Here is a 27,862-nt window from a genome sequence, read left to right as displayed (position 1 = left end):
ATGGGTTTTAACTGAAAGCTCTCTGCATTCCTGAGAAGCCTAACCAAGCATATCGCGCTTTGCGGGTGTTTCAGCTTTAAACTATAGTCTCACAATAATAACGGGTATTAGGTAGTAGTTATCTACTACGTACAGTCTATAACATATAACTTTAGTTGGGTGATAAGTCGAGCAACATTGTCATAGAAAGAAGTAGGTACTAATAACGTTTTTATTGCATGCTCAACATAATATTTCCGGCAACAAAACTTATTAAACCAAACGTAGGTAGGTAGTAGGTACAGCGTCATTCTTATCAGTCATCTTATGCATAGCCTTTGTATTCTAAGAGTTAACTTTATGATAACCTTGGTAAATAATATATTAATTATTATATATCACCAATAACAGTTTAACAGACACATACTGAAAAACTCGTTGTTTATTACGTACCTACCTGCCTTTAAAAATTAATTAAATTGGTAGGTAAATACAAAGAAAATATTGTGTTATAGGCATAGGTTCCACTCTAGACCTAGGTAGTACAGAACCAAAAATAACCGGCTAAGTGCGAGTCAGGCTCACGCAACGAGAGTTCCGTACTACAGTCGTATTTTTTTGACATTTTGCATGATAATTCAAAAACTTATGATACATAAAAATAAATAAAATCTGTTTTAGAATTCACAAGTGAAGACCTTTCATATGATACCCCACTTGATATAGTTATCTTACTTAAAATACTAATTATTAGTTCATGACCACAATTTAATTTTTTTTGTGACGTAACCACAAATTCACAGTTTTCAGATTTTTCCCCAAATGTCAGCTATAAGATCTACCAGCCTTTCATGATTCTAGGTCAACGGATAACAACAGTACCCTGTAGGTTTCTTGACAGACCGACAAACAGACAACAAAGTGATCCTATAAGGGATCCGTTTTTCCTACATTATATCAAGAGAACAACACAGACAGACACACTTCCGCAATTTATTTATATGCACATAAACGGATTTTTTTACTGTCGCATGTCAATAAAATAATGTGTAAGAGTAGCTATACTTACTATAATAACCGGTGATAACAAAAAATATACTCATGTATACCTAATTAAAGCGTTGCAATGGAGAGAAAGTGGTACACGGTAGCGGAGAGCAGCTGTTGTTGTACACACGACAAACTCGTTCTGATATCTCTGAAACATATACTTACCTACCTATTTAGATAGATTTTATATAAGAGATGCGGGCTCCGATCAGAATATTAAATAGGTAAGTAGATCACAAATTGTGTGCATTTGCGGATGTTCCAATCATAGAGACAGGGCTAGGACCTGCTGTTTGATGCACCGAGAGGTCGTTAAATGCAGCTACTAAATATGTCACCATCACAAAAACAAATAATAATAGAATTTAGACATTCAATATTGCCATTGTTATGTATACCTACCGTACCTACCTGTAGGCTAACATAAAATGAACTTTTTGGATTAGGTAGGAAGTAGGATAAGTACCTACCTAGGGCAAAGAGATTAAAGTACCTAATAATCCATACTTATATTATAAATGCAAAAGTGTGTCTGTCTGTCTGTTAGCTTTCTCGGCCCAACAGTTTAACCGATTTTGATTAAATTTGGTACTGAGTTAGCTAGCTTAGTGGCTACATTTTATCCCGGAAATCAAAGGATTCCCACGGGATTTTTAAAAAACCTAAGTCCACGTGGACGAAGTCGCGGGCAGCGGCTAGTATATTGATATTTGGATTAGGGGGTTTTCACTGGATGAGTATATACCTATGTAACTAATGGTAGATAACTAGAGTTTAAAGAAGGTACCTATAATACCTAATGATTTCAAAAATATATTTCTTTACCTAATATTTCCCAGATTAGACCTTAATTATAGGGGACTGCCAATGTTGAAAAATTGGAGTTGGATTTGAAGAATGAATCTAAGTATAGTACGCGACAGTTCGAGATGGCAATCGGGGAGGGAACGCCCCGCACACCCACACAGCCCCTGCGATAACCCGGTGCGGACGAGCGCGGAAGACGCGCGAAGTCTTCCGCGCTCGTCCGCACCGGGTTATCGCAGGGGCTGTGTGGGTGTGCGGGGCGTTCCCTCCCCGATTGCCATCTCGAACTGTCGCGTACTATACTTAGATTCATTCTTCAAATCCAACTCCAATTTTTCAACATTGGCAGTCCCCTATAATTAAGGTCTAATCTGGGAAATATTAGGTAAAGAAATATATTTTTCAACATGTGGCGGACTATAGGCGTAGCAAGTTCAAAAACGGAAAACAGATGTCGCAACCAGATGAGCCTCAATAGCTCAACGGGTAAAAGAATGGACTGAAAACCGAAAGGTCGACGGTTCAAACCCCGCCCGTTGCACTATCGTCGTACCTACTCCTAGCACAAGCTTGACGCTTATTTGGAGAAAAAAGGGGAATATTAGTCATTTAACATGGCTAACATTCTTTAAAAAAAACAGTAGGTACTGTACCTATGATTGTATGCAGAATACAGATGCAGAGGTGGCTCACTGTCACTTAGCGAGCGTTATTTGAAACACAAAGAGATGTACGTCTCATTGTAGTAAACAAAAGATGTTTGGTTACATCAGAGAAGCCTCACAATGCAATCCTTTTAGCGTTAACCTCTCTCACATACCTACCTAATGTAGATAAGTACATTTGCAGTGAGATCAATATACGAATAGGTACTGGTGTGCATATAGGTAACAAGGCTGCGGTGAAGCAACCAGATATTATAACCTATGTACCTACATTTTAATCTTTGATTACGGGGACAACTTGAACCAGCGAAGCTATAACTGCAAATGCTCTGTTCAATGACAATGCTAAGTTTCCACGTGCATGCATGCTCGATGTTTTTAAATTCATTTAGGCAACAAACCCGTAAGATAAATTTACCTACGCTAATTCACGTATTGCTTTAGATGGTGTTAAGATTCTATTCTCTAAATTTATCAAAAATTTCGCGCTCGCTTAGCTTACTTATATTTTTAAAAAACTCATATTATTTAAATTATTTCCTGCCCTACTCTCAAAAATCCACAAAAAACAAAAGATAACGGGCCGTGGCGTGGGCCTAATTCTGACCTCCAACGACGACGGGCATTCCGCAGATGGAGCTTATTAATCAAACATCAAACATATAGGTATCTGCGTGGGGACCCAGCTTTACACAATACATACGTGCATATTAACTTATCATTCGCGAGTCGTGAGTCGTGACGACGAAAGCGTTTTCGGTGTTAACGGTCAAATAATGTATATTCATGATTTCTTTGTTCTCAATTTATTTTTAATTTTATACTTATTGGCACTAACATTGGTTCAGTATTGTAACGAAATAAGGCAAAACGTCATTAAGTTTGGTCGTTTTCAAAAGTATCAGTTTCATTTTAAGTAGGTGGTAGGTACCTACATATAAATTTTTTAAGCATTATTTTATGTTTGGGTACAAGTTTTGGCGATCTTATGCCCATTTACAAAAAAAAACTTTTAGGTAACTATTATGCATAAATAATATCCCTTTGTCTGGGATTTCTGGAGGGGCTAGTTAAATCTATCGAAGATTCCTTTAGAATCACTGACAGGTAGGTACACACACTGTACTCACACCACATTCCACAGTGAAAAATTAGCATTGCTTACTCTAGTTAAACTAGGGTAAGCAGTGCTTTTACGCCTCTGTGACCTGCACACCCCTGGTGCATTACTACCATGGAATTTGTAGGTACCGAGTCACGGACTAGAGAAGTAATTTCTACTCCGTGGTACCGACCTATTTAAATGCGTGCTCTCTCATTTCAGGTTGGCTCTAGACACGCAGAACTAGATAAGGTTGTAAAGCTACTGCCCTATATTCAGCACAAAGGGGACAAAGTGACTTTCTCTGAGCCCCTGAACCCCGCTAATCTGTTACCGAAGCATAAAGCCTACTGGACTTATCCAGGATCGCTCACCACACCGCCCTGCACAGAGTCTGTGACTTGGATACTCTTCAAGGAACCCATTGAAGTTTCTGCAGAACAGGTGAGAGACAATAATTAACTACTGTGGATAAAGGCATTCGCTAATGAGCACTACCTGGCCTCAGCCATTCTTATCCAGTCACTTCCCATCAGTCGGCAATACATGCAGTTTACATGAATAAAAAAACATTATATTCTATTCTATTCTATTCTATTCTAATCGGCATACTAAGTATTAAGTATATGTCTTAGTAAACAAACAGAACTGGTGAGCAAAACAAGCAATTCCTGTCAGTGATTTCCTTGGGTACCTACATATTATGTAGTAAGTAGATGTATGGATAGAGTTTACTTGTTTTGACAAACTGCTACTGTACCCAGTGGCGTGCATAGGGTTTAAAGCCAGGGTAAGCAGTAGTTAGGTAAGCAAGTCAAAAAATAATGAGCATTGAGCAATTTCAACCGAGTTAACTATTTCTTGGGTAAGCAGCGCTTTTATGCCTCTATGAGTTGCACGCCACTGACTGTACCTACCTACTGTGCTATTGGATACATTGTATCATTACTATTCATTCGTGATTGTTACCTAGACACATAATATTAGACGAGAAATGATTCATTCAATGTGGTATCAAATAAAAACTGTCTATTGATGTGCCTCCGGAAAACATACAGCATTTATGTATGAAGAAGCAATTATGTACTCACCGCATATATGCGCGCTTCATCCATAAACATGTATATTCCTATGCAATAATGTAGTTTACCTTACCGGACATAGGGGCGCTAGTGTCTCACCCAGCAAGGCAGTGAGCCGCTGCCATCTTGGATGTCATAGCGTTGTGTACTTTCGCCGCGTGCGCGTCGAATCTAAAATTATATCGTTAATCCGTCTTCCTTTGCAAAAAAAATTATTTTCAATAAGTGCAATAAATGTGATAATACGGTGATCATGATATATATTTTCTTATTATTTCGTAATATTACCATGGGGACATTTTGGTTGGACCCCACGTGCGCGAACAATGTCGATAGGCTACGTAAGCTAATCGATCTGGTGTTTCGCGCTTATTGGTGCCTGAGAGGGCTCTTGAAAAAGGGGATACCTCGACATCCAGCAGCGATTCAAGCAACGAGCAGGATTGAGAGTGACTCCCGAGAGAAACGGCGAGAAATCACCAGGTAACGATCGATCCTCGGATCGATGCGTTATACAACCAGGTGAGTTTTCTTACATATCTTATAATGCATCTACCATATTGTGTATCTAATGCAAATGAGATGCTAATTGAGAAACCAAATTAAACAAATGACGATTTGGTTGACGAACGTGTCGACACCGACACCGAAATCTAAATCTGGATCTAGGTTTCTTTAATACAAATTTTGGCGAGGAAAAGTCCCAATGGTTACCTATAATCGGTTATTGAATCTATTTATTTTATGTACAAAGTTAATTGAGTGTAATTTTAATTTTACGCCAGTGAATCGAACGATAACATTTTATCTCGCCCACGTGGCGAGATGTTGGTTATCGACAAGACATTGGTTAAATTGCTGATTTAAAGGGGTTTCGTAAACTGAAAATAACGGAGAACTGTACTCACTAAACAATAGCTAACACTTATTTGGCCCCACTGAGGACATCATGGCCGTTACCACCAATGCTTTATTATACCAAACAGAACTCAGTTAAGAATCCAGATACCCCCTTTAATAAATTACTGAAACATTCAGATGATAAAGTCGCCCTTTGGTCTAAGTATCTCCTGCATTTTTATTCTTTTGAATATAATGATTAGCAATAAAGATGGTTAAATAAATAAATAACATTCAGCAAATCATCTTTGTCTTAAAAATTATCAGAACAAACTTTACAAATTGTTTGGGTAACAGGCGAATGTATAGCATAATATATTATGTAAGGCGCAGGAGATGAATATCAGACAGAATTTTCATGGAGATGTTCATTTTAAATACTCTAAGGAAATTTTGGATACGGTATTTGCATATGTCAAAAGTGAATGGTTTCTCAGTGATGGCTGAATGGAGGGTCTTCCACTGGAAGCCTCTCGGACCTCACATATACTGATATGTGAGGTCCGCGCCCTTTGTTAGTTTTGGGTGTGATAACCATTTTAAATTACTGATTAAGCTGGAAAAGTACGTCAAATCATTGTGACGTCACATGCCAGTGTTTCATGGGGCCTCGCGTGCTGAGCGTGTGTTTTAACGCTTTATAGGATACTGATTTGACTAGTTGTCAAATACCGGATTGGCTTTTAACAATAGTGACGAGGTTCTTTTTGGATAAAGCAACACTCACTGCGTTTATGCAATCCTCTGGTGGCCCATACTTATAAATATTACAGCTATAAATGCCTACAATTGAAAAACCTATCCAACACATGTTACAGGTTATGTAATGACATTCTAATATCGTTGGCAAGCTTTTGGTGCAAACAGTTTTTGTAAATGTCAATTACGGTATTTCGAATACCCTAATACAAGAAACTACCCCCGGTAATGCCCACAAAACAAATAATGCAACATGCAACCTGGTCACCTGTCACGACTTAAATGACACACAAATTTGTGAAACAAAACTATCCCGTCTGATTTGTCATACCGGTTCGTAGCTTTCTACAACAAAAGTTGGACAACTTGTCTAATTTTTGGGTCTGGCGGCAGCGCCCCACCTGTAACATGCTTGGTTGCGGAAACCTTGCATGCGAAGGAATGTCGAGTGCTAGTCTACCTAGACGACTTCCTTCTGGTCAATCAAGACCAATCCAAGTTATGTCTTCAGGCTGCGGAAGCCGTGAGGCACTTGGAACTTCTGGGCTGGCAATTCTGGTCAACCAAGACCAATCCAGGTTATGCCTTCACGCTGCGGAAGCGTGAGGTCCTTGGAACTTCGGGGCAGGGGGATCAATTATCAAAAGCCAACGCCCATACCTTGTTGAAGACACCGGTTCTCGTCCGATCACCGAAGTTAAACAACATCGGGATCAATTACTAAAAGTCAATTCTAACACTCACACAAGACCTACAATACCTGGGTATTCGTTGGCAGACTATAAGAAAATTCAATGTTCTTGCCCATAATAAAGAGTAAAAAACTATCAACGAGACCTTTGAGAGAATTATTACTGAAAATATCTGAAATCACTCTTCACGAAATGCAACGGTTGCTAGGACAGTCAGACTTCGCCAGTTTAGTAACTCCCAGAAGCAGACTACATTCTGATTCAGATCCAAATACGCCTCAAACGTTTCGATAATATGTTTTAAACTGCTGAATCCACAATCGTGGAACAGGGAATGACATGGCGGCGCGGAACCACATGTCTCAGGCTGCCAATATGTACACCTAAAACCTGCCATCCACTGCTTGGCGAATAATGCCTCTGATTGGCTTTTAGTGCCCAATTAAACGGGAAATTAATGCCAGAAACTTGGTGAGTGCATCAAAAATGATAGCACAGCAATAGAAGGAACTTTATGCAGTTATAGTGGCAATTGAAGACAGCACAAGAACTCTGCAAAAATCGCAAGTCTTAGTTCAATCGAACACTCATTCGTTCACTCACTCGTTCGTTCTAACGTTCATTTTAGTGAACAAAGTCGTGGGTTTTACTGATTCTAACAATCGAACTCCCGCACATAACAGATTACATTATTGGCTCAAGGCTGTCACGAGGAAAACCTCCCACATAGTGTCATCTTTTCCCTCAAGCGCCGTCCGGAGTCGATTTGGTTGCAGCACAACAGATTACTGTAGTAGGGAATAAAGATGGTGTGGTGTCTTTATCGACTGCAAAGATTGACCAGCAAGTTATAGATGCTTTCAACAGGTCATTGAGACATCAATTTAGCATGGGTGTTTTCTTCTCCAAACTAATTGCCAAAAGTACTGACTTACTTGAACAAGTGCAGCTGGGGTGTACTTAAATGTGGCACGTGAAAGACCTTTGGGCTTCAAGATTTGAAAGCAGAGCTCAAATGAGCTATAGAACCTATCAGGGACCCTGATAGATGTCACGATATTACAGTGTCCGCCAGACATTTACCCGGAAGCTGAAAAAATTGAGGATGGGTGCCCAAATAAAGGAGTAGTCTATACGAGAAGTAAAGAACAGGTGCTTGTTGGAAGCAATTTTTGTCCTACCTACCTACCAGACATCAAAAATGGTTAAACTGGTGCGAAACCTGGTGGCGGTTAACTTTCTATGATACACATGTGGACACTAGGCAATTATTGACGTGGCTAAACTCAAAATTACTAAACCATTTATCATACAGGACCTTAAGGTAGAGCTCAAGCGCTAACTTCAGAAGCTCTCATTTAAGCACACACTTCTCGAGATATCTAGACGAACCTATATGGACAATTGTTGCCACGGAACGAAGGGTTGACAACTGAAAGTCTGTGTCACCGGGAAAAATATATTATATACTTTATTTGGCCCAAAGACTGACACTCACTCTTAACATCAATACGGATGGACACTTTCAAAACATAATAACATAACAGAAAACATAATTCTCTATTAATGTACTAGTATACTACAGTAGTACTACATGTATGTCTTTGACACAGGAAAATAGGTCAAGCAGAATGAAGTTAAGAATTTAGATATATTGTAATCTTTTTATCACCAACTGTAATGAAACTGAAGCCGCATCACGTACTGTAATAGATCACTGGAACAGTTCAGTTCTTAAGCAATGTGGCAGCATTCCTGTATCCCCAGGGATTCATCAGTGGATCAGCAGTAGTTTCTTTGGGGACAGATAACCAATCAATGGACGATATACTCGTATCTCGTGGTAACTGGAGATTACCAGACACTCTTGTTGAAATCATTATTGCCCGGAGGAGACCTAAAAATAACTGAAGCTTATTTTTCAATATAATCATTATATGGTCCGGTTTGAGTTTTAGTAATCCTTATCAAAATTACAGACATAAATCATTTAAATTGTTTGTCTTTTAGACATTATATTTTAACTTATTAACCCTGGTTAGAAATAACAATAACTTTAATAGGTGACAATGAATGAAGGGGACGTGGTTATTTGATCTAACTTAACGATTAATATTTTTGTTATTCAATTGACAGATTAACTCCCTTTGATTCATCATAGCGTTGTGGGTAATACATTTCACCAGCAGATAACAAACACGTCTTCATACATAAATGCTGTATGTTTTCCGGAGGCACATCAATATGACGGTTTTACATAACAATAAAACCGATATTATGTGCCGAGAGGGAAAACATACAGCATTGCAGGAACTTCTTCCTGGTGAAGACTATGACATCCAAGATGGCAGCGGCTCACTGCCTTGCTGGGTGAGACACTAGCGCCCCTATGTCCGGTAAGGTAAACTACATTATTGCATAGGAATATACATGTTTATGGATGAAGCGCGCATATATGCGGTGAGTACATAATTGCTTCTTCATACATAAATGCTGTATGTTTTCCCTCTCGGCACATAATATCGGTTTTATTGTTATGTAAAACCGTCATATTAAATTAACCTGGGCAAAAAATTGCCATATAAATCTGGTTTCTCAAAGACAAGGTTATTTGATAACGGATAGTTGAGACGTAAACGAGGTATTAAGCGAGGAAATAAAATCGTAGTAATAATATTACTTACCTACTATCGTTAAATATTTTAGTAAATACCTATATCTATCTACAGTAACGGCGGTTACGCACTCATCCGATCTGAGTACGTGAAAATACGTTCCTTTTTGTTTTGTACGGGAGCTTATGACAAATGTCGTAGATAATCACTGGTATTCTCACGGATGACGGATAAGTAGAACTCGGAAGACGGAAGTGCAGTGCGTAATCGCCGTTAGTCTACCAAGCTTACCTACCTATAAATATGAAAGGTTCAAGGAGCTGTTAAAACTTATTTCAAGACTCAAAAGTCACTGGAGCCTTGAACTTAAACCCGTCTGGCTAGGTGACCACTGACCACTGAGCACTGACTTTTTACAGGTCATATCAGTAGTTGACCTCGACTCTGTTTGCACAGAGGCGAAAATATCGTCTCTGTGTTCTTCGCCTAATCTTCACTAAATCTTTTTCCTTTGTATCCATCTAAGTAGTTTGGATTAGACTAGCGTCCTTCTTCAATATTGTTTTATTCAGAGAGGAAAATCTACCTTTCAATATAGGTATCTGCTACCTTACCATATTATGCCATCCTCAGCTGTATGTAAATAAATAAAATAAATAAATAAAAAGCCGTTTATTCCCATACTCCTTAATGCATTATAGTTCACAATGATGTTAGTTTCGTTAATTACAATATATTTCTGTATTCTTAAATTGCTAAGTTGTTAGTAGGTATTGTTGTGCAGCTGTATGTAAGTATACTTATTCGTGGTAGATTAATAAATTCATGTAACACTAACAGATCGTTATGTGCGGCATTTTGCTGAAATACTAAATTGCTAGATGAAGTATTGTGTTGTACGCAAACGACGCTATCTGGCATAAAGATCGCGATTTGTGTGATCTTCGAAAATTGGCGCGCTAGAGCGTGCACGTCTTCATTTAAATATGTATGAATTCGATCGCTTTCTTTCGCGTATATTCATACTAGTCTATTCCCACGGCTTCATCCGCGTGGACTACACAAATTTTAATCCCCTATTTTACCCTTTCAGGGATTAAATTTTCAAAAATCCTTTCTTAGCGAATGTCTACGTCATTATAGCTATCTGCATGCCAAATTTCAGCCCGATCCGTCCAGTAGTTTGAGCTCTGAGTTGATAGATCAGTCAGTCAGCTTTTCTTTTTATATATGTACTTATATAGATATACCTAAACGTTTAACGTACACATTAGTCTGACGTAGCCAGTAGCCACTAAGTAGTTTGGCCGTAGCGCTCTGCCGCGCTGAAGCGCTGACGCTCTGTATGCGCTTGGATTGGTAGATGTCACGCCAGAGTGCGTTGCGAGTTGCGACACCGCGGTATGCTGGTATTCTTCTCACACCGATCGTCGGCGCTGAGTATCTAACGCTTGACGGGTTCATCATCAAGGATTTAGGTTTTTAAAATCCCGTGGAAACGCTTTGATTTTCTGGGATAAAAAGTAGCCTACGTCCTCGAGATGTAAGCTAATTCTTTACCGAATTTCATCTAAATCGGAACTGTTAGGCAGCAGCAGCAGCTAGTAGACAGACAGACACACTTTCGCATTTATAATATTAGTATGAATATTAGTAGGTACCTACCTACCTAGGTACCTATCGACTATATTTTTATATTCGAATTCGATGATGGACTTGACGCTTTGTTCTGAGACGTTATTTTAAAAAAAATAACATTCTGTTTCAGCTGGCCCTAATGCGAAAACTGAGATGCGGCGAAGCGTCCTGTGGCGTGGAGGCCATGGAGGTGCTTCACAACTACCGACCCACGCTGCCGCTCGGCAACCGCGAGCTGCGCGAAATTGGCGGCAACTAACACCCTCGCAACCATCGTAGGGATGTGAAATTGTGATGAATTGCAAAAGATGATTTAAAACAAAACTCTTGTTGGAACTATTAGACGATCGGTTTTGTTGTCAATTATCCCAAACACTGGCTGCATGACTGAAGGATACCCTAAAGTCTAATGGGATGAGTATGACTGATATATGGTCTGACAAATATTTGAATAACCCTCATTTCATTCCTCTGCTCTATCAGGCATAACTCTCGATTACTTAATTGAGTGGTACAAAACCTGTCATCTTATTTATGGCTTAGTATCTTATTATTTGTCCTCGAAAACGCATAATTTCGTGCGTATTTTTAATATTTTATTTATTTTGGCAACAAACAGTCATTATCGTGGACCACATTTAGGTAAATGAAATAACAACGTATCAATATTATAGACAAAATGTGCCGAAAAATACATATTATCAAAATACCCTTTTTGTCACAACTTACAAGTTGATGCCTCTCTCAGAAACGCGTAAGGGAAGCAATAAGCGTTATTACCCCGAACATGTAACCTACGCAATGAAAACATTTAAAACAAGTAAAAAAGCAAACTAGAACATCGCTTAGGTACGCGATTCTCCAGATGGTTTTATAAAATTTGTTTAACTTGCTGATTGGTAGACTTTATAACCTTTGAGTACTCTCAAGTATGCAGGTTTCCTTACGATGTTAGAGCAAGTGGTAGGTACTTGATAGCTAAAAACGCACATAGCTCCGAAGTGCGTGCGTGCCCGCGATCGAACCGCAGACGCCCAAATGCGAGGTCGACGTCTTAGTCACAAGCCTACCACAGCTTTTTCAGCAATTTTATGTTTGCATTTGGTTAGCAATAGGATAGTAGATGATAGGCCGACAGGGCAATTTGGCAAGTAAGACTGAATTGCAGCGCTTACCGTTTTCAGCCATTTTTGCTACGGCTCCCGTTTTTCATGCTGTCTCCCTGATATCACATGGGGCCAATGTGTCAACGTACGTTGCTTCCCACATCAGGGCCGCCCCCGTTCCCAGGGAACCAGCGTCAATATTCATCAGATCTCTTACCATCATCCCGACCAAGTAATCCCTGCCGTAGGTATTTAGGTATATGGTGGCAAGAGCCCTTTTGATAGCTCTCATTAAGGAGCCATGCCGAAATAGCCCACCTGAGCTCTTTTGGCATGAGTTTGTATACTTATGATATATAGTAATAACTAATACACAATCTACGCGTATCTACCTATTAAGTTGCTTAAGAAAGCTTGATATAGGTATACCTACAGTAAAATTTGATAGGTAGGTATATACTTACCCAGTGCTGAATTATATAACATAGCACATGATATTTTACGAGAATTTACAGTATGTAGGTATATTTACTTATTAATGTCTAAACAGAAGGACTGCATTTGGATTTTAGTATAGACAAGCGAGGGGTCGCCGTGTTTCTTTACTACTCGAAGGTTCCAACGCAATGACTCGTTGGCATTTGGCAACCGTGTAATTAACTCGACCATTGGCCGACCAAAGCTGAAACGGTTTCACAACCGTGAGCGCATTTGTTTCACAGAACTTCAAAAGCAGTCCGTCTGAGTAGACTCAAGACTGCAATGTAGATACTTTAGTCAATCACAATAGTGCCTAGATGTTAGCAGCTATTTATAGATCAGTTATTTTACTATTTGTAGCTGTAAAGTATTAAATAGGTATATTTAGTTTTCCAGCCTATAAGTATAGAATATATTATAGTCTAAATAACACTCACTTGCTTACCATGTTATGAACAAAATATAAATTACGTAAATTGTTTTAAGTAAAAAGGGTACCTATACAAATAAAAATTTTACGACGTTTATTACTTTGTTATGGTCCTTCAAGGGCATTTCACCGAATTGTCAGTTCTTTAAACAAGTTGAATGTGTAGGTACCTATTTAAATTATTTATTGTGAACTGTGGTCTGTGGCGTACTTATATTATTATTAAAAACCAGCTAAGTGCGAGTTAGGGGCTTCCATCGAGAGTTCCGTAGCTTGGAAAGAAATATAATTTATGTAGGTACATAGTTATTCAGTTAAATTATTCTAGTCTCAAAAACAAAGCCCTTTTATTTAAGATCGCATCCAAAGTATTTAGGACCAATAACCTTTAATGGTGACTTCTAAAAAACTGTGCTAGTTAGAGACTTCGTTTTATTTCTTCAACTCTAATCATTTCCGATTGTTTGCTTTGCAAACGTCGAAGATAAGGGGAACGGTATTTTTTGCCACTTTTCATTATAAATAGGTAGGTCAAAAACAAAGACGCTAACAAATAAATAAAAATCTATTTCAGAATGTACAAACTGCAAATGTAGCCCTTTTACAATAAATAGCCCACAGATCTAGGTAGTAGCCCCATTTTAAAATTTCGGCCCTTTTGCAATTACATGTTGTAATAATAAGTACTTAATTTTTTTAATTCTTCCATTTGCAATAATATTGAGCGAGAATTATTATAAAAAAATATTATTTCAAGTCAATGGCATGAGTACCTACCTACCTAGTTACTCGAATAAACAGGTGTAGCATACCTAGAAAGGCAGACGTACACACTAAAGATGGGCGTTATTGGCTATTTCTGGCAACGGTTAATCAACAGTTATTTAGTTTCAATACCAATATTGATAACCGTTGCCGAATATCGGCATCAGAGTTGTGTTTCAACTAATTTAATATGCGCAACGCGCAGCGGTTTCCGTAGTAGTAACTAAGCTAGCTGCCGTATCAATACCGTCTGTATAGCTAGCGCGCGCATATTCACTAAAATAAAACCAATTTTACTTTCATGAATATCGTGAAGTAATCACAACCTTAAGTTCATAGCAGCAAAGTTTAATTATAATGATCATTGACAAAGGTCAAACTATAGTGGACGCCTGCACGAATAGTTTGCCCCAATCCAGTTAACCAAAAACATTTCACGAAGATTGATAAACCAAAGAGGACCTTATCTCTATTACTCTAAGGCTAACTGTATTAAGATTGATAGATCAAAGTGTAATGGACAAGTACTTGTACAGTTAAGCCTTAGCGTAAAAGAGATAAGGTCGGCTTTGGTTTATCAAGTTCTTAGTTACTAAGCCGGTAGCCAATAACCGCTCCTTCTCAGCTTTCAGTGACAGAAAGAAAGAGAAGGCATAATTATTGCGTTTCTAGTTACCAAAAAACGAAACAATGATGATTTAATGCGGAACCCTAAAAAACTGATCCACCAAAATAATACCAGCTAAATTAGGTACCATAACTTTTAAAGGCCTTCAAATAGTGCCTTAACCTTATTTTAATTAATATTAGCTAAACTAAAACACGGTTTCATACAAATGTTACTGACTGATCTAAACTTTAACTTTAAAGTGTGACCTCAATAGTTAAGTAGGTATGTATATCTACATAATGAGATGCGATTTTTTATTTTATAGTTTAAATTATACTCAAAATTTCTGTTTATTGTTTTTATTTACAAAAAAGAAAGTTTTATTTGTTACACATTGGATACTAATTACCTAGTTACCTATTTATTATACTTTGTTGTAAATTGGAGTTATACATCAGTTCTGAAAATGAAAATGAAATGAAAATGAATATCTTTTTTTATTCGTATAAACTTTTACAAGTGCTTACGAATAGTCGGATGCATCTACCACTGGTTCGTTAAATGTACCTCTATCTATTATTGATAACTTGGGAATCGTACGCGACAGAGCGAGATAGCAATGGTATGAGGCAAGCGGACGCCCCGCACATGCACCGTCACGTCACCCACATTATCCCGCACCGGATTAGCGCGGGGGCTGTGCGGGTGTGCGGGGTGTCCCCACCCCGCTTGCCATCTCGAACTGTCGCGTACTATAGGTACTAAATAGATAGGTGTATCTAATAGTTCTTAGCGTACCTCGAATAGTTATGAGCTTTGCTAATGAGTTTGATTAGTAATAAGTAGGTAATAATATAGTTATATTAACTGTGTTGTTACCGATACGATTTTTAATACCTAGATATTTTATTAATAAGTAGGTACAATATTTATAAGTATCATAAATCATAAAACGACGTGACATGTTTTGTTTTGCAGTAGGTATATTCTGCGAAATTTATCTACCTACTCGTATAATATTATGTGCATGTGCCTATTTAATATAAAGAAAAAATAGATTTTTATTTTAAATACCTATCTTTCATTTATACCTACTCCTTTTGCTTTTGATGCTCTTTTTCTAATCTAATATACCTAAATACTTACAGTTCTTGCAATTCACGAAGGCGAGTGAACTTTACTTGTGACTTGTGGTTACGTCGCGCGTCGTATACGCCGACATTACGTAAGTGTGCGTGCACGTCGGACCAATCAGCCGCGAGCACAATCCAATCGGTATCAGAGTTGTGTTTCAACTAATTTAATATGCGCAACGCGCAACGGTTTCTATTGTTGTAACTAAGTTAGCTGCTTAGCTGCCGTATCAATGCAGTATGTATAGTTAGCGCGCGCATATTTCACCAAAATAAGACCAATTTTACTTTCATGAATATCGTGAAGTAATCACAACCTTAAGTTCATAGCAGCAAAGTTTAATTATAATGATCATTGACATGGTCAAACTATAGTGGACGCCTGCACGGATAGTTTGCCACAGTCCAGTTAACCAAAAACATTTCACGAAGATTGATAAACCAAAGAGGACCTTATCTCTATTATTCTAAGGTTAACTGTAATAAGATTGATAGATCAAAGTGTAATGGACAAGTACTTGTACAGTTAAGCCTTAGCGTAATAGAGATAAAGTCGGCTTTGGTTTATCAAGATCTTAGTTACTAAGCCAGTAGCCAATAACCGCTCCTTCTCAGCTTTCAGTGAGGAAACACTTAGAAAGAAAGAGAAGGCATAATTATTGCGTTTCTAGTTACCAAAAAACCAAACAATGCATTGTCAGTTGCCAGTTGGCAGCGTTGCGTTGTCAGGTGGTTCATCATAAATGATAGCTGATAACCGTTGCTAGCTACGACTATAACGATACGGTACGCTATAGGCACGGCAAGTGTTTTCAGTTACGTTAAGGTATAGCGGACACATGTCTACTCCAAACATACGTAGATTGTTTCCCATTTGAAAATTAAACTCTACGTAACTAGTTTTAAAATTACACGGGCTTGAAGATTTGTACCTATGTAAATTCTCGCGACCGTGTAACTTTAATAACTGAATATTTTAACAGAAATCTGGAAAATTACTTACAAACAAAGATACTTATTAATTAGTGAGGGTCTAATCATTGACTTTTATAGGTATGGGTATGGGACATGGGTATAATACGTAGATAGAGTAATAAAGGTAGATGCAGGAACGTTTGCTTTCTCATTCGCACTAAAAAGAGAGCACAGATAAAGTTACTAATGTGATAAACAGAGACGCAGCTAACCTATTTTTTGGCCCTTATCGTGTAACCGATTTTCTTCAAGGAATACAACTTTAGTTGCAAAACAAACTTTGAGAATTCGTGGCGTCACTGTATTTCTCATTAGTTATTTACTTGTTTTTACATAAAAACGTTTAATACAAATATTGTTGATCGGTTAATACAAATATTGACTACTAAACAATGGTGATTGTCGTGATATTCATCGTTACATCGTGCTATCGCTATCTCAGACGCGGTTACACAGTACTTTAGTCTAGCTTTTTTACTCAGTCTACGGTATATTATTTACAATAGATTCATGGTCTGCAATAATTCCGCCATGTTATTAGTCTATGGTTTCACCAGGATTGAAACCAAATGTAGGCTCAAAAAGGCTAGAATCCAGAGCCATAAAGCCAGTTAAAAAAAATTAACCAAATGTCAACGATATCGACAGACAATTTTAAATTTTAAAAAATGTACGTTACATACTGTTACATATTATGTAATTATTAGCTTTTGTGAAAGTCAAAAAAGTGGTGAAAAATAGAAAAGTTCAAAACACAGACATTAATTTGTTGGTCTTAAAAATTCGATGTAAATAATGACGATAATACGATCGTGTGTAAAGAAAATCAGCGGGTTTGATACATTAAGCTGCGTACACGCTGAGCTGATTTATCCAAAAATAGTGATTTACGAAAACAAAAAGACTGTTCATATTTTAGATATTGCAGATCCAAATGAAATCCAAACAATTATTGTACATTCATTTCAAAGTCTTATAGTATATCAAATAATATACAATGAAAATATTTGGGTGGCTTTAAATTCAGGAGAACTCTTCGTTATTAGCCTGAGAAGGGGTGCTCTAATGGAAATTAAATGCATAAGTAATGCAAATTACAAGGTTCGACGATTTGCTATTTACGGTCCCCAGTTAATTTTGGTAAGCGAAAGTGGTGAACGGCTGGTTACCTCAATCACTAATGATGCTTTGGAGGAAGAATTTGATAAAAATACAAAGGAAACCAGTGTCTACTTGGATAAAGCACCAATACCTGTCAATGCAATACACTATGATACTAGAAATGTACATAATGGAATGGATATCTGTATTGATTCAGGAAAACTCATTTTAAAATGTGTATTTACTGGCTTGACTGATGTGATTGCAATCCATCCCCAACTAAAGTATGTCTCTCTTTGGAATGGAATGATTGTTGTTGCTACTGATTTTAAAATGTGGATTCTCAATCAAAAGTTTGATTTGATTTTTGAATTTGAAAATATTGGTTCACAATATATTCCATTGGCTCCTTACAATGATATACTATATTATATTACATGGAGTAACGAGGAGGTAAATTTATATACCTACTTGCTATAATATTATGCATAAGTGGTGTTAGCCTAGTGGTTAAGACGTCGGCCAGAATTGATCCTTGGCATGCACCTCTTAACTTTTTGGAGTTGTGTTTCAAGCAAAGTACTTTGATGGATACAGAGTTAGCATACATCCAGAGGACCGACATAGATAGGCTACTGTTGACCTGGTAAATCAAAGATCTCCCATGGGATTTTAAAAAACATAAATCTACATGGACAAAGTTGTGTGCCCCGGATATGAATATAGGCTACTTTTTATGTCTAAGTAAATATGTTTCGTTGTTTACTCTGAAGTGAGTAACATTTGGTTGTATTACTGGGAATGTGTATTCAATAAGCTATTTTACACACACACACAACAATATACATACTTTGCTTTTATTTGCATATTACGTTTTATGTTAGTAAAATATATAACAATTTAATTTCAGATTGGAGTCCACTATGCTGCATTGTCAACGTGTACAGAACATCAAGACATCAACTACTCAATTGGATTCAAGACAAAACTTTCATCTCAAGACACACTTAAACTTCAATTGAAATCATACATTGACGAGACCTTATCTAGTTCTAAAACACCTGAGCAGATACTGCCCCATGTACAGGTACTATTTCATGAAATTGATGATTTTGCCTTCCTTGTCAACATAGCGTCAGTGCTTTGTTATCACAACCTGTTGTATAAGCCAATTGTATACCCCCTCCAAAAACGAATTTATGCAACAGGTGACCAACAACTTATTACTTTGATTTCTGATACTATAATAAAAACAGAGTTGTTGGAATATATATTTTTTAAAGGAGGTAATTGTTATGAGGGCATCAACATATTCGAACAAAAATTTATTGAACTGTGTGTGACATTTATATCAAAGTCTGATTTGGATCTAGCCACAATATGTTGGTTAAAATACACTGAAATTAAGCATACATTGCACTCTGATGATGTAAATAATATATTAAATGCTATACCTTACAATATTAAAATGGGCGCTCTTGCGATATGGTTTCGAAACTTTGTTCCACCTCTGTTGGATCAAAATCCATTTTACATTGATTTGTTTGTAAAATGGACCACAGATAGAGTTTTTCTTTTAGAGCAGTCCCCATATTGGCCTAAAATAGGGTTAAAATTCATAGCAGCTATTACAGAGGTTTTAGAAACTTCAATAAAATCTATCTGTGTGAGACCTATTTCACTTGATGATCTTGATATTATAAAAGATCACATAACTTACATAATGGAACTAAAAGAGAAGTATAAAATCAACATGTTGCTCAGTGAGTTCAGTTCGCAGAGTCCATCTGAAATTGCACTTATTATGCTACGCAGATGCTATACAGAGGACCTAGAACTGTTTCTGCAAGAGAGCTTGCCATCTTACACTTCAAGACATTTACTTGAAATAGATGACACCCTACGATCATTTGTAGAAAGTGAAGCAGCAATTAGTGGGGGTTGTATTGATGGTAATCGTCTTAAAATTTTGCTTAACTCCTTTCATTCCCCTACCAACAGATTAGATTGCCTACTTAACGTTCTCAAAGTATTAGATGTGCCATGGGATACGAATGTCTTAACGACTGCTGCTGCAGCAGCTGCCCTAGCTTTCAAAAATTTTACACTTACTGACGCCGATCGCACGTTAGCGCAAGAAATTTACAAGGAACTAAATTACTCAAAAATCAAAGTTATTTTGAAGAAATATAATTTTCATTTAACCTGCACGGATTATGTACTAGTCATCCACAAATTAATTAACGCACCATCTGTTGATATGAATGATTTAAAAGTTATCACAAGTATTTTAACAACCCACGCCAACTACGCCAATACGTTATATATAGACAGATGTTTACGAGACTGTGAAACAAAACTGGCATTAGAGAATTTCAAGAACTTGTCTTTTCGAACCCAACGAATTTTAATTAAAACTATTCAACATAAATTCGAACAGATAATTACAAGTAAAACTACAAACCCACAGTTAGAAAGAAATTATACAGATTTTCTAAAGGGATCTTTGTTATTAGATAACATTGAAATAAATTCAATTGAGAGTCTGTACTATCTTAAACATTCGTTCAACATTTCATTAAATTTAAATAGCATCAACAACAGTAAGAGTCGCGAAAGTGCGCTGAACAATTTAAAACAAAGTGAGGAAGTTATTTCAAGTTCTGGACGCGGAAAATGCATGTTGCAACTAATAAGTGGGGAACAATCAAAGCTAATGACACTACTGCGCCGAACTTCTTCAGGCAAAAATGTACGCGCGCTTATTGAATCTCTAATACTAAGAAATCCTTCAAAACAAAATGATTTATCTGTTTTATCGCAATACAAAGATGGTCAAAACTCTACTCTTTTATTAGAGTCGTACGAAATACTATCAGAAGTTTTGTCTAATTGCGACGAAGAACATTTACACAGTTTACTTAATTACTTGTCGATACTTAATACGTTGATACACGCTGGCGTTATCTTAAAAAATCTTTCTATAGCTTGGAAATTTCAATATATATTTTTACCTATGTCTTCATTGAACACATTGAATGATTTAATTAATTATTATTGTTCATCTTCTACTGAGAATATTTTTTTGCAGTCAGAACATACAAATATATTTAGCAAAAGTGACTTCATTCCTTTTCGTATTTTCGCAAACATATTGAAACAGTCAATAAAAACAGGCTCTACTCTTTGCGAGGACTTCTTTAAAGTGAGAGACCAAGTTACTAAAAGGCTACTATCAAAAGTAGTTGCTCTACAAGATTTGGATCAAGTTTTAGTAACTAGTTTATTACTTACTCTTAGGAGTGCTGAAGTAACAGAAGACAAAATTTGGATTTTAGAACTACTGCGTGGGCAGTCGGAATCTTTATCTCCAGCTGCAATGCATTTCCTTTCGAACCCCCTTATTCGACGTACTTTTGCACTTGAAAACATTCTTCCAGGAAGTGCTTTTTCATATCCCCCCCAATATATCCTTAAATCTAAATTCAATATCAATTTAACCGAAATTGTCCTTCCGGAAAGTAATGAAGAAACATGGGATGTCAAAGTTCTACTCTTTCATATTTTACGAAATTGCCCGAATACCACCTTCGAGAGACTTATCGATTTATGCCGAACTCTAAGTATTTCGCAGAACGACGGGTTTTCCTTGCTACTCGTATCTGTACTGACAAATTGGAATTTGAAATACAAGATAGTAGAAAACGAACTAGGTTTTCGTGAACTTGCCATAGAAAATGATTTTGCACAATTAATGTCCAAGTGCAAGGTTATTTGGCAAAGTATTGAAGTCAAAGAATTTTTAAAGGACATTTTAAATGATTTTTGGAAAAATGGGGAACTGATAATACATGGATGCCTCGTTTCGATTAATCCATATTTCTATGAAGTCTATTTGTGTATTTATGAAATGATATTTTCTCCAAGTAATGAATCAAAAAATTTAAAGCAATACTACTTACTGAATTTCTTGAAAGGTTATCAGCGAAAAAGCAGTCCCAAGCAATATGAATTTGAACTCTTTTCAGTTAAAGGAATGTTTCCTGAAATTGGACATTACCGATTACCCTTTCATCTTTTTATGCGTGAGGACATGTGGTCAAATTTAAAATCTGAAATTACCTTAGAAACATATGAACGCTGGTTACCCGTAGTTGCATTACTCTCGCTTGATGCCGAGATACAGACAGCTAAGGATATGATTTGCAGTAACGCTGTGAAACAAACTATGACAAACCACAAAAGATTCGAAAGTAACGATAATGAGTCGAAGGATACCGAGCCTTGGCGCTTAATATCCCTTGAAGAACCTTTGCTCCGTACAGCTCATCGATGTGTACGACATATTGCAAATATGGAATGGGCGGGTGCGTGTCTTTTTTATGTTCTTCAAGGATGTGCTAGAGGAGCAGATCAGGTAGCTGCAGCTCAACTTTGCTATCAATTTTCACAGCGCTGGGCTACTCTTCAACCTGGCCATCGTGCCGTGAGGCAAATGGAAAAGCTGCACTCTACATTATCGACTCGCCATGCCCTGCATAAAATAGATTGGGCGTGTGAAGAGCTCATACGTCTTTCCACTGAGCCCGCGCAACTTATACACGCTTTATATTTGCATCCAAATTTTGTGGAAAAATTTTCTCGACACGACATCAATCGCGCTGCAAATGAAATAGCTGATAAAAACGGCATAAACATTAGCTCCATAAGAATACAGATATTAGAAAACATTCTTGAAAAAACATACAAAGATAACAAAAGCCTACATGGTCTAGAAGTTAAAGATTTAATAACAGCTAAATATATTTTAAAAGCTACTTGCCCGAAAATGGGGGCAATTTATTTGTCAAGAATTGCTTTTGATGAAGAAAGTGATCACAACAAATGCAAAAAACTTCGTGCACTACAGTGTTTAATCAGCGTAATTGATTCTGACACTGCTATCAAAGTTACTAATCGTCAACGTGATGTCCTGTGGATGTCTTTATTAGAGCTTTTGTATGTTGTTAAGCTTGAAAACATTGATGTACCCTGGGTGGTTGCTACATTTATGCAGAATAAAACTATCGCGTTAGGTCAATTGTTACAAGTTACTGGAAACAATATAGAAAGTCTAAAAATTGTAGCAGAGTTGACTAATAAATTTGGGAATGTACAGCTTATGCGAGAAATTATACCTATGTTACTGCGTAATTCCTTACATGAAGAAATGATTCCTTTACTCTTAAAAGTCCAAAATCCACCTGATAATGTTATTTATTCAGCATGGAGAGCTATAATTTTGTCTCCATTCCAACGAGCCGATTATCCCATTACTGATCGCCAAAAAAGCAAATGTCTTAATGCATTAAATTTATTACCAGTTTGTCCAGTGATTAAAGATGAGGACTTAATTGAAATATGGAAAAACTGTATTAGATGTAAGTGTCTAGGACTAGGTTGTTTAATATTGCCATATATGTCTCCTGAAACAAGACAAAATCTCAGTGAACTCCGCAAAATTGATAAAAGAAATTTAATAATAAGCTTGAAAAACCTCCACAGTGAAAGTTACCTTGTATCAGGTGCAATGTATGTAATCGAAAATTTAACACCAAAATTGTACAGATAAATTCTTGCCAATATACTTAATTGGTAAAAATTTATCTTAGTGCATCGATATAAATGACAAGATATGGTCAAGCGAACAAAATTTTTTACGGTTTTAGAACCAAATACTCATGAACAACCCATTTGAAATCCAGACTGAGGTTGCTAAAGCAACACTGAGTCCGTGCCATTTTGTTTGTTCAAAATAGCCATACGAAGTAATATATAAGTCAATGCTTAAGTGTACCTATATTATTTTTAGTAAAATGTATGTTGAATCTCGAATTTTGTAATTTAATTTTTAAAGGTAATTTAGAGAACTTGAAATTATACCACAGTATTTAATATTATACTTAATGTAGTTTTATTTATGGTGAGACAAATTCTACATCTATGTCAAATAACAAACATTTATTACTTTACTAAGTTCAACTACTTCCTTTTTTGTTTAAAATGAGTAAGTACTGGTGTAATAATTTAATCATTCTGAGCCCTTATATAGGGATTGCAAGTAAACGACAATGATCTGATATGTGATGCTGCAGGTAAAACCATATCAAACAGGGGTGCATATATTCCATGACCACGGGCCAACTGTTCGGGGGTTTCATCAGAATGATTCCGTCTTCTAGCTGTTTCCACAAGATCTTCTCGGAGAAGCAAAATAAGCAAAGTTGATTTACAATGACTCATAGCTGCTGCCAAATGCATAGGTGTTTGTTCTGAAAAAAACAGTAATTTTTTAACTACAAATGAACAGAGAAGATAAAAGAGTATAAAAATTTGTTTCTGGTCTGTTACAATTTTCTTAAAAAATTCCTGGTGTCTGAAAATAGCTATCAGCTATCACCCCAGGTTCTTAGATAATAATAATTATATTCCAGGTATATTTTTAACTTATAGATTTATCTATTACAATAAACCATGAATAGAATAGAATACTTTTAAATATTTTTTATTCTAATAAACTTTTAGAAGTACTTTTGAATTGTCAATGATGAATTGAAATACTGACCTCCATCTGAAAAAGCAGTAGGATCTGCCCCTGCTGCCAACAGTCTTGCAGCAGAAGCATAGTTATTCCAATTACAAGCGGAGTGCAAAGGTGTCCATCCAAGTTCTGTCTTAGCACCAATATTTGCCCCAACACTAAGTAAATATGAGATTATATTTATGTGGTTGCTGTATGCTGCTCTGTGTAAAGGGGTGTAGCCATCCGTATCCCTGGCATGTACCAGTCCTGGTTGTTTTGTTATCAGTTCTTTCAAAGTTTCAAGCTCACCATTTTCCGCTGCCCACAAAACATGATCATTTGGATTTTCTAGAATGAATAAAACCTTATTATTAACAGTTCTATCACAGGCACTTGATAGACATAAATTGTACCACACATCAGATCTTAAATCAATTAATCATGATATTTTACAAAATAGCTTGTAGGTATTTGGGAAATGGGAGCTACTAAGGCTGCTTTTGTTGTTGTAAATATCATAGTACTATAGGAACATTGGAAGATGTGCCTGTTCCACTTGTCGCTACCAAGATATCCCCCCTGGTAAGTATAATGAGCCATAATAATTTGTACGGAAACCACCCTGCAAAACAACTACCTCAATAGAATGATATATAGTATACACTCAGACAGCCAGACAGCTCTTTCAACTCTGTCCTCTGAGGTTGTTAACTCAAGACTGGTAGAAAACTGCAGAGATACTTTAAACATCCTGGCCTAATACAACGGGGTGGTTCTATGCTGGGAACCAAGGCATGCTGGAATATTCGGCAATGAAAATGCTGACTCTGGCTAAATTAGGAGCAAAGGCACAACAGATTGATCCAGACTCCAGTGCCTGTCTGCTGTATACATAAGCTTGAAATCAGATAATTTCAGAGTAAAGTACCTTTTGGATTCTTCACAATATCAACATCTTGGTCTGCATCATCCCAACCAGATACAAACATTCCAGAAGTTTCTGGATTTTTCTTGCAGCGTTCTATTTCATCAGATATTTCTTTAAAATCTTTTAGTTTAATTTCTTCCTCTTCTGAATCAGACATTTTAGTTTAAACTGAAAAATAATTACCCTATTATACCACTTTGAGTATGAATATTACTAAAAGCACAGGGTCCACAATAAGTGTTTAGTGTGACTTGCTAGTGCAGAAGTATCAAGTAAGACTTGACTTGACTTCTACAAGTCTTGCATTACAGCTGTAATATGCAGAGGCAACAATATAAAAATCCTGTTGGACTTCTCTCTATCTCAATATACAGTTTTAAGTGGATATAACTGATTATAAATACCAAACAAATATTAAATTACCAAACAAACAATTACAGACTGCGAACCTATCAATTCCAAATTATTCATTACAATGTGGAAATACTATCTCTATGGGAAAATCTAAAAATCCAAAGGTATATTATACCTAAATTTTTGTCTACTTATGAAGGTTTAAAATGCACAAGAGTTAAGTAAGTAGGTATTTGGTGCGCACACGAAACGAACAATTAAATGCCTTAAATATTAAAAATTCTTTCGAAGTTCGGACAAAACATTCACCTACGACAAGAGACGACAAGGCTCTTTTGGCACTTGAATGACATTGACAATGACAGGGGGGCGACAGTTGCAGAACAAAGGCTGCCAGCAAATAAAATCTCCTTAATTTTAGGGAATATATCAATGTCGAAAATCGATTAAGTTTTATCTAAAATTTAACTGAATGAGAAATTATTTGAAAAGCCGTCACTATTTCCGAACTGAGAAAGAATATTAAAAACCATTAAAAGGCCATGAACTTGCAACTTGTCATGTTTACCTCCTCAAATACTATAGGTATTTACCTAGTGCTAATTATAGGTATAAGATGCAGACAAATTTATGCCGTATCTATTATAAGGATTTCATGATGTTTTGTATATGGAAAGGCTCTAATATTAAAAAAACCGGCCCAGTGCGAGTCAGGCTCGCGCAATGAGGGTTCCGTATTACAGTCGTATTTGACATTTTGCACGATAATTCAAAAACTATGATGCATAAAAATAATAAAAAATCTGTTTTAGAATGTACAGGTGAAGACCTTTCATATGATAGCCCACTTGATATCCTCACTCACTTGGAAAGTTGAAAATACTAATTATTAGTTCATGACCACAATTTTTTTTTTTTTTGCAAATCCCACTTTGAGTAACAAACTAGAGCGAGAGGTCGGAGCATGGACCACAACTGAACTCTGAACTCTTTCGCAAATACCCACCAAATAGGTACCTGACTTTGTAGGTAGGTACCTTAGGTACCAACCAAAGAGTATATAATCACTACGTTTGTACCACTTGTACCAACCACAACTAAAAGAGTCGGTCGGACAGTGGTCCAACCTCTCGCTTTCGCTCGGCTTGCGAAGCAGGCTGCGGTACAAGTACAAGTACCTACCACAGAGTACATTGAATATAATATGGTACCTACTGAATAATAAATAGGTATTTGCTTAATGTTCAAGTAGGTAGTTACTGAGGTAGTTACTGTATTGGAAGCAAGTAAGACCAGTGGAGATTTTACTTTGTGGTTTGACGGTGATTTGAATCGATCTATATTCTAGGATGAATTAATCTATGTACATTTTCATTAACAAAAGTGATTCTTACCGGTTCACTTCTGTAGTACGCACAGGTAGTACGGAACCCTCAGTGTGCGGGTCTGATTCGTACTTGGTCAGTTTTTATGTTTTTGGTCCCAAAGAGATCGACGGTTGCGTGCAGTCGTTACGGGTAACATTGTAAACATGTCAAACATTGTGATTCGAGACGGTTCAATGGAAACATAAAAGTAAAAAAAAATCGACTGCAAAACCTAATTTTAAAAATAAGATATTTAGATTTTAGATAAAAGCGTTCTTTGTTTATGCATTTAATAAAAGAAATAAAAAAATAATATCATTTCAGTATCATTTTGAAACATTTTTTTTATCTTCTTCTCTAAATATATAAAAGGAAAAGGTGACTGACTGACTGACTGACTGACTGACTGATCCATCAACGCACAGCGCAAACTACTAGATGGATCGGGCATACAGATAGCTATTATGACGTAGGCATCCGCTAAGAAAATTCAACTCCTAAGGGGGTGAAATAGAGGTTTGAAATTTGTGTAGTCCACGCGAATGAAGTCGCGAGCATAAGCGAGTTGAAAATAAAACTTAAAGCTAGCCCATCGACATAGGAGGTAATAATCCTTATTAAAAATTCTTTGAGTTAGCCATAATTTGTATAGTGATTTTTAAAACATAGTAAGGTTTTTCCACTGTCTGAATGGTGTGTTTTTTAAATATAATATTTATTAAATAAAAATAATATTTTTTGGGTTTATTTTATTCCTTCAAAAATTAATTATTTCGTTCCTCTTTTAAGGTTCCGTACATATTATGAAGTATAATTTCAGTA

General features: G+C 36.6%; 3 protein-coding genes across 5 annotated transcripts in view; 2 read left to right on the top strand and 1 right to left on the bottom strand.

Moving 5' to 3' along the window:
• Positions 1 to 14,697, top strand: part of CAH1 (carbonic anhydrase 1) — a 35,609-nt gene extending 20,912 nt beyond the window's left edge. The window contains exons 4-5 of the mRNA XM_034978362.2: positions 3,826 to 4,047; positions 11,360 to 14,697. Of these exons, the coding sequence (XP_034834253.1) occupies positions 3,826 to 4,047; positions 11,360 to 11,488 (351 nt within the window). The 3' untranslated portion in view covers positions 11,489 to 14,697. The remainder of the gene's footprint in view (positions 1 to 3,825; positions 4,048 to 11,359) is intronic.
• A 9-nt stretch (positions 14,698 to 14,706) lies between these two features.
• Positions 14,707 to 23,770, top strand: rod (rough deal). The gene is made up of 2 exons (XM_034977590.2): positions 14,707 to 18,282; positions 18,740 to 23,770. The coding sequence occupies exons 1-2, from the start codon at positions 17,524 to 17,526 to the stop codon at positions 23,438 to 23,440; spliced, it is 5,460 nt and encodes a 1,819-aa protein (XP_034833481.1). The 5' UTR covers positions 14,707 to 17,523; the 3' UTR covers positions 23,441 to 23,770.
• On the bottom strand, positions 23,748 to 26,010 carry Ankrd49 (ankyrin repeat domain-containing protein 49). 3 transcript variants are annotated; one of them, XM_069506365.1, is made up of 4 exons: positions 25,983 to 26,010; positions 25,320 to 25,487; positions 24,434 to 24,739; positions 23,748 to 24,140 (listed from the first exon to the last, which is right to left on the bottom strand). In XM_069506365.1, exons 2-4 carry the CDS (start codon positions 25,474 to 25,476, stop codon positions 23,896 to 23,898), a joined length of 708 nt encoding a protein of 235 aa, XP_069362466.1. In that variant the 5' UTR covers positions 25,477 to 25,487; positions 25,983 to 26,010; the 3' UTR covers positions 23,748 to 23,895. The 3 variants fall into 3 exon arrangements, with proteins under 3 accessions (XP_069362466.1, XP_069362462.1, XP_034836077.1); XM_069506361.1 differs by having other exon boundaries at positions 25,849 to 26,000; XM_034980186.2 differs by lacking the exon at positions 25,983 to 26,010 and adding an exon at positions 25,743 to 25,886.
• Between the last annotated feature and the right edge of the window lie 1,852 nt (positions 26,011 to 27,862).

This window comes from Maniola hyperantus, chromosome 2, assembly GCF_902806685.2.
Source record: "Maniola hyperantus chromosome 2, iAphHyp1.2, whole genome shotgun sequence".
Lineage (NCBI taxonomy): Eukaryota > Metazoa > Arthropoda > Insecta > Lepidoptera > Nymphalidae > Maniola > Maniola hyperantus.
Note: the sequence above shows the minus strand (reverse complement) of the source record. Positions and strands in the feature narration are given on the sequence as shown.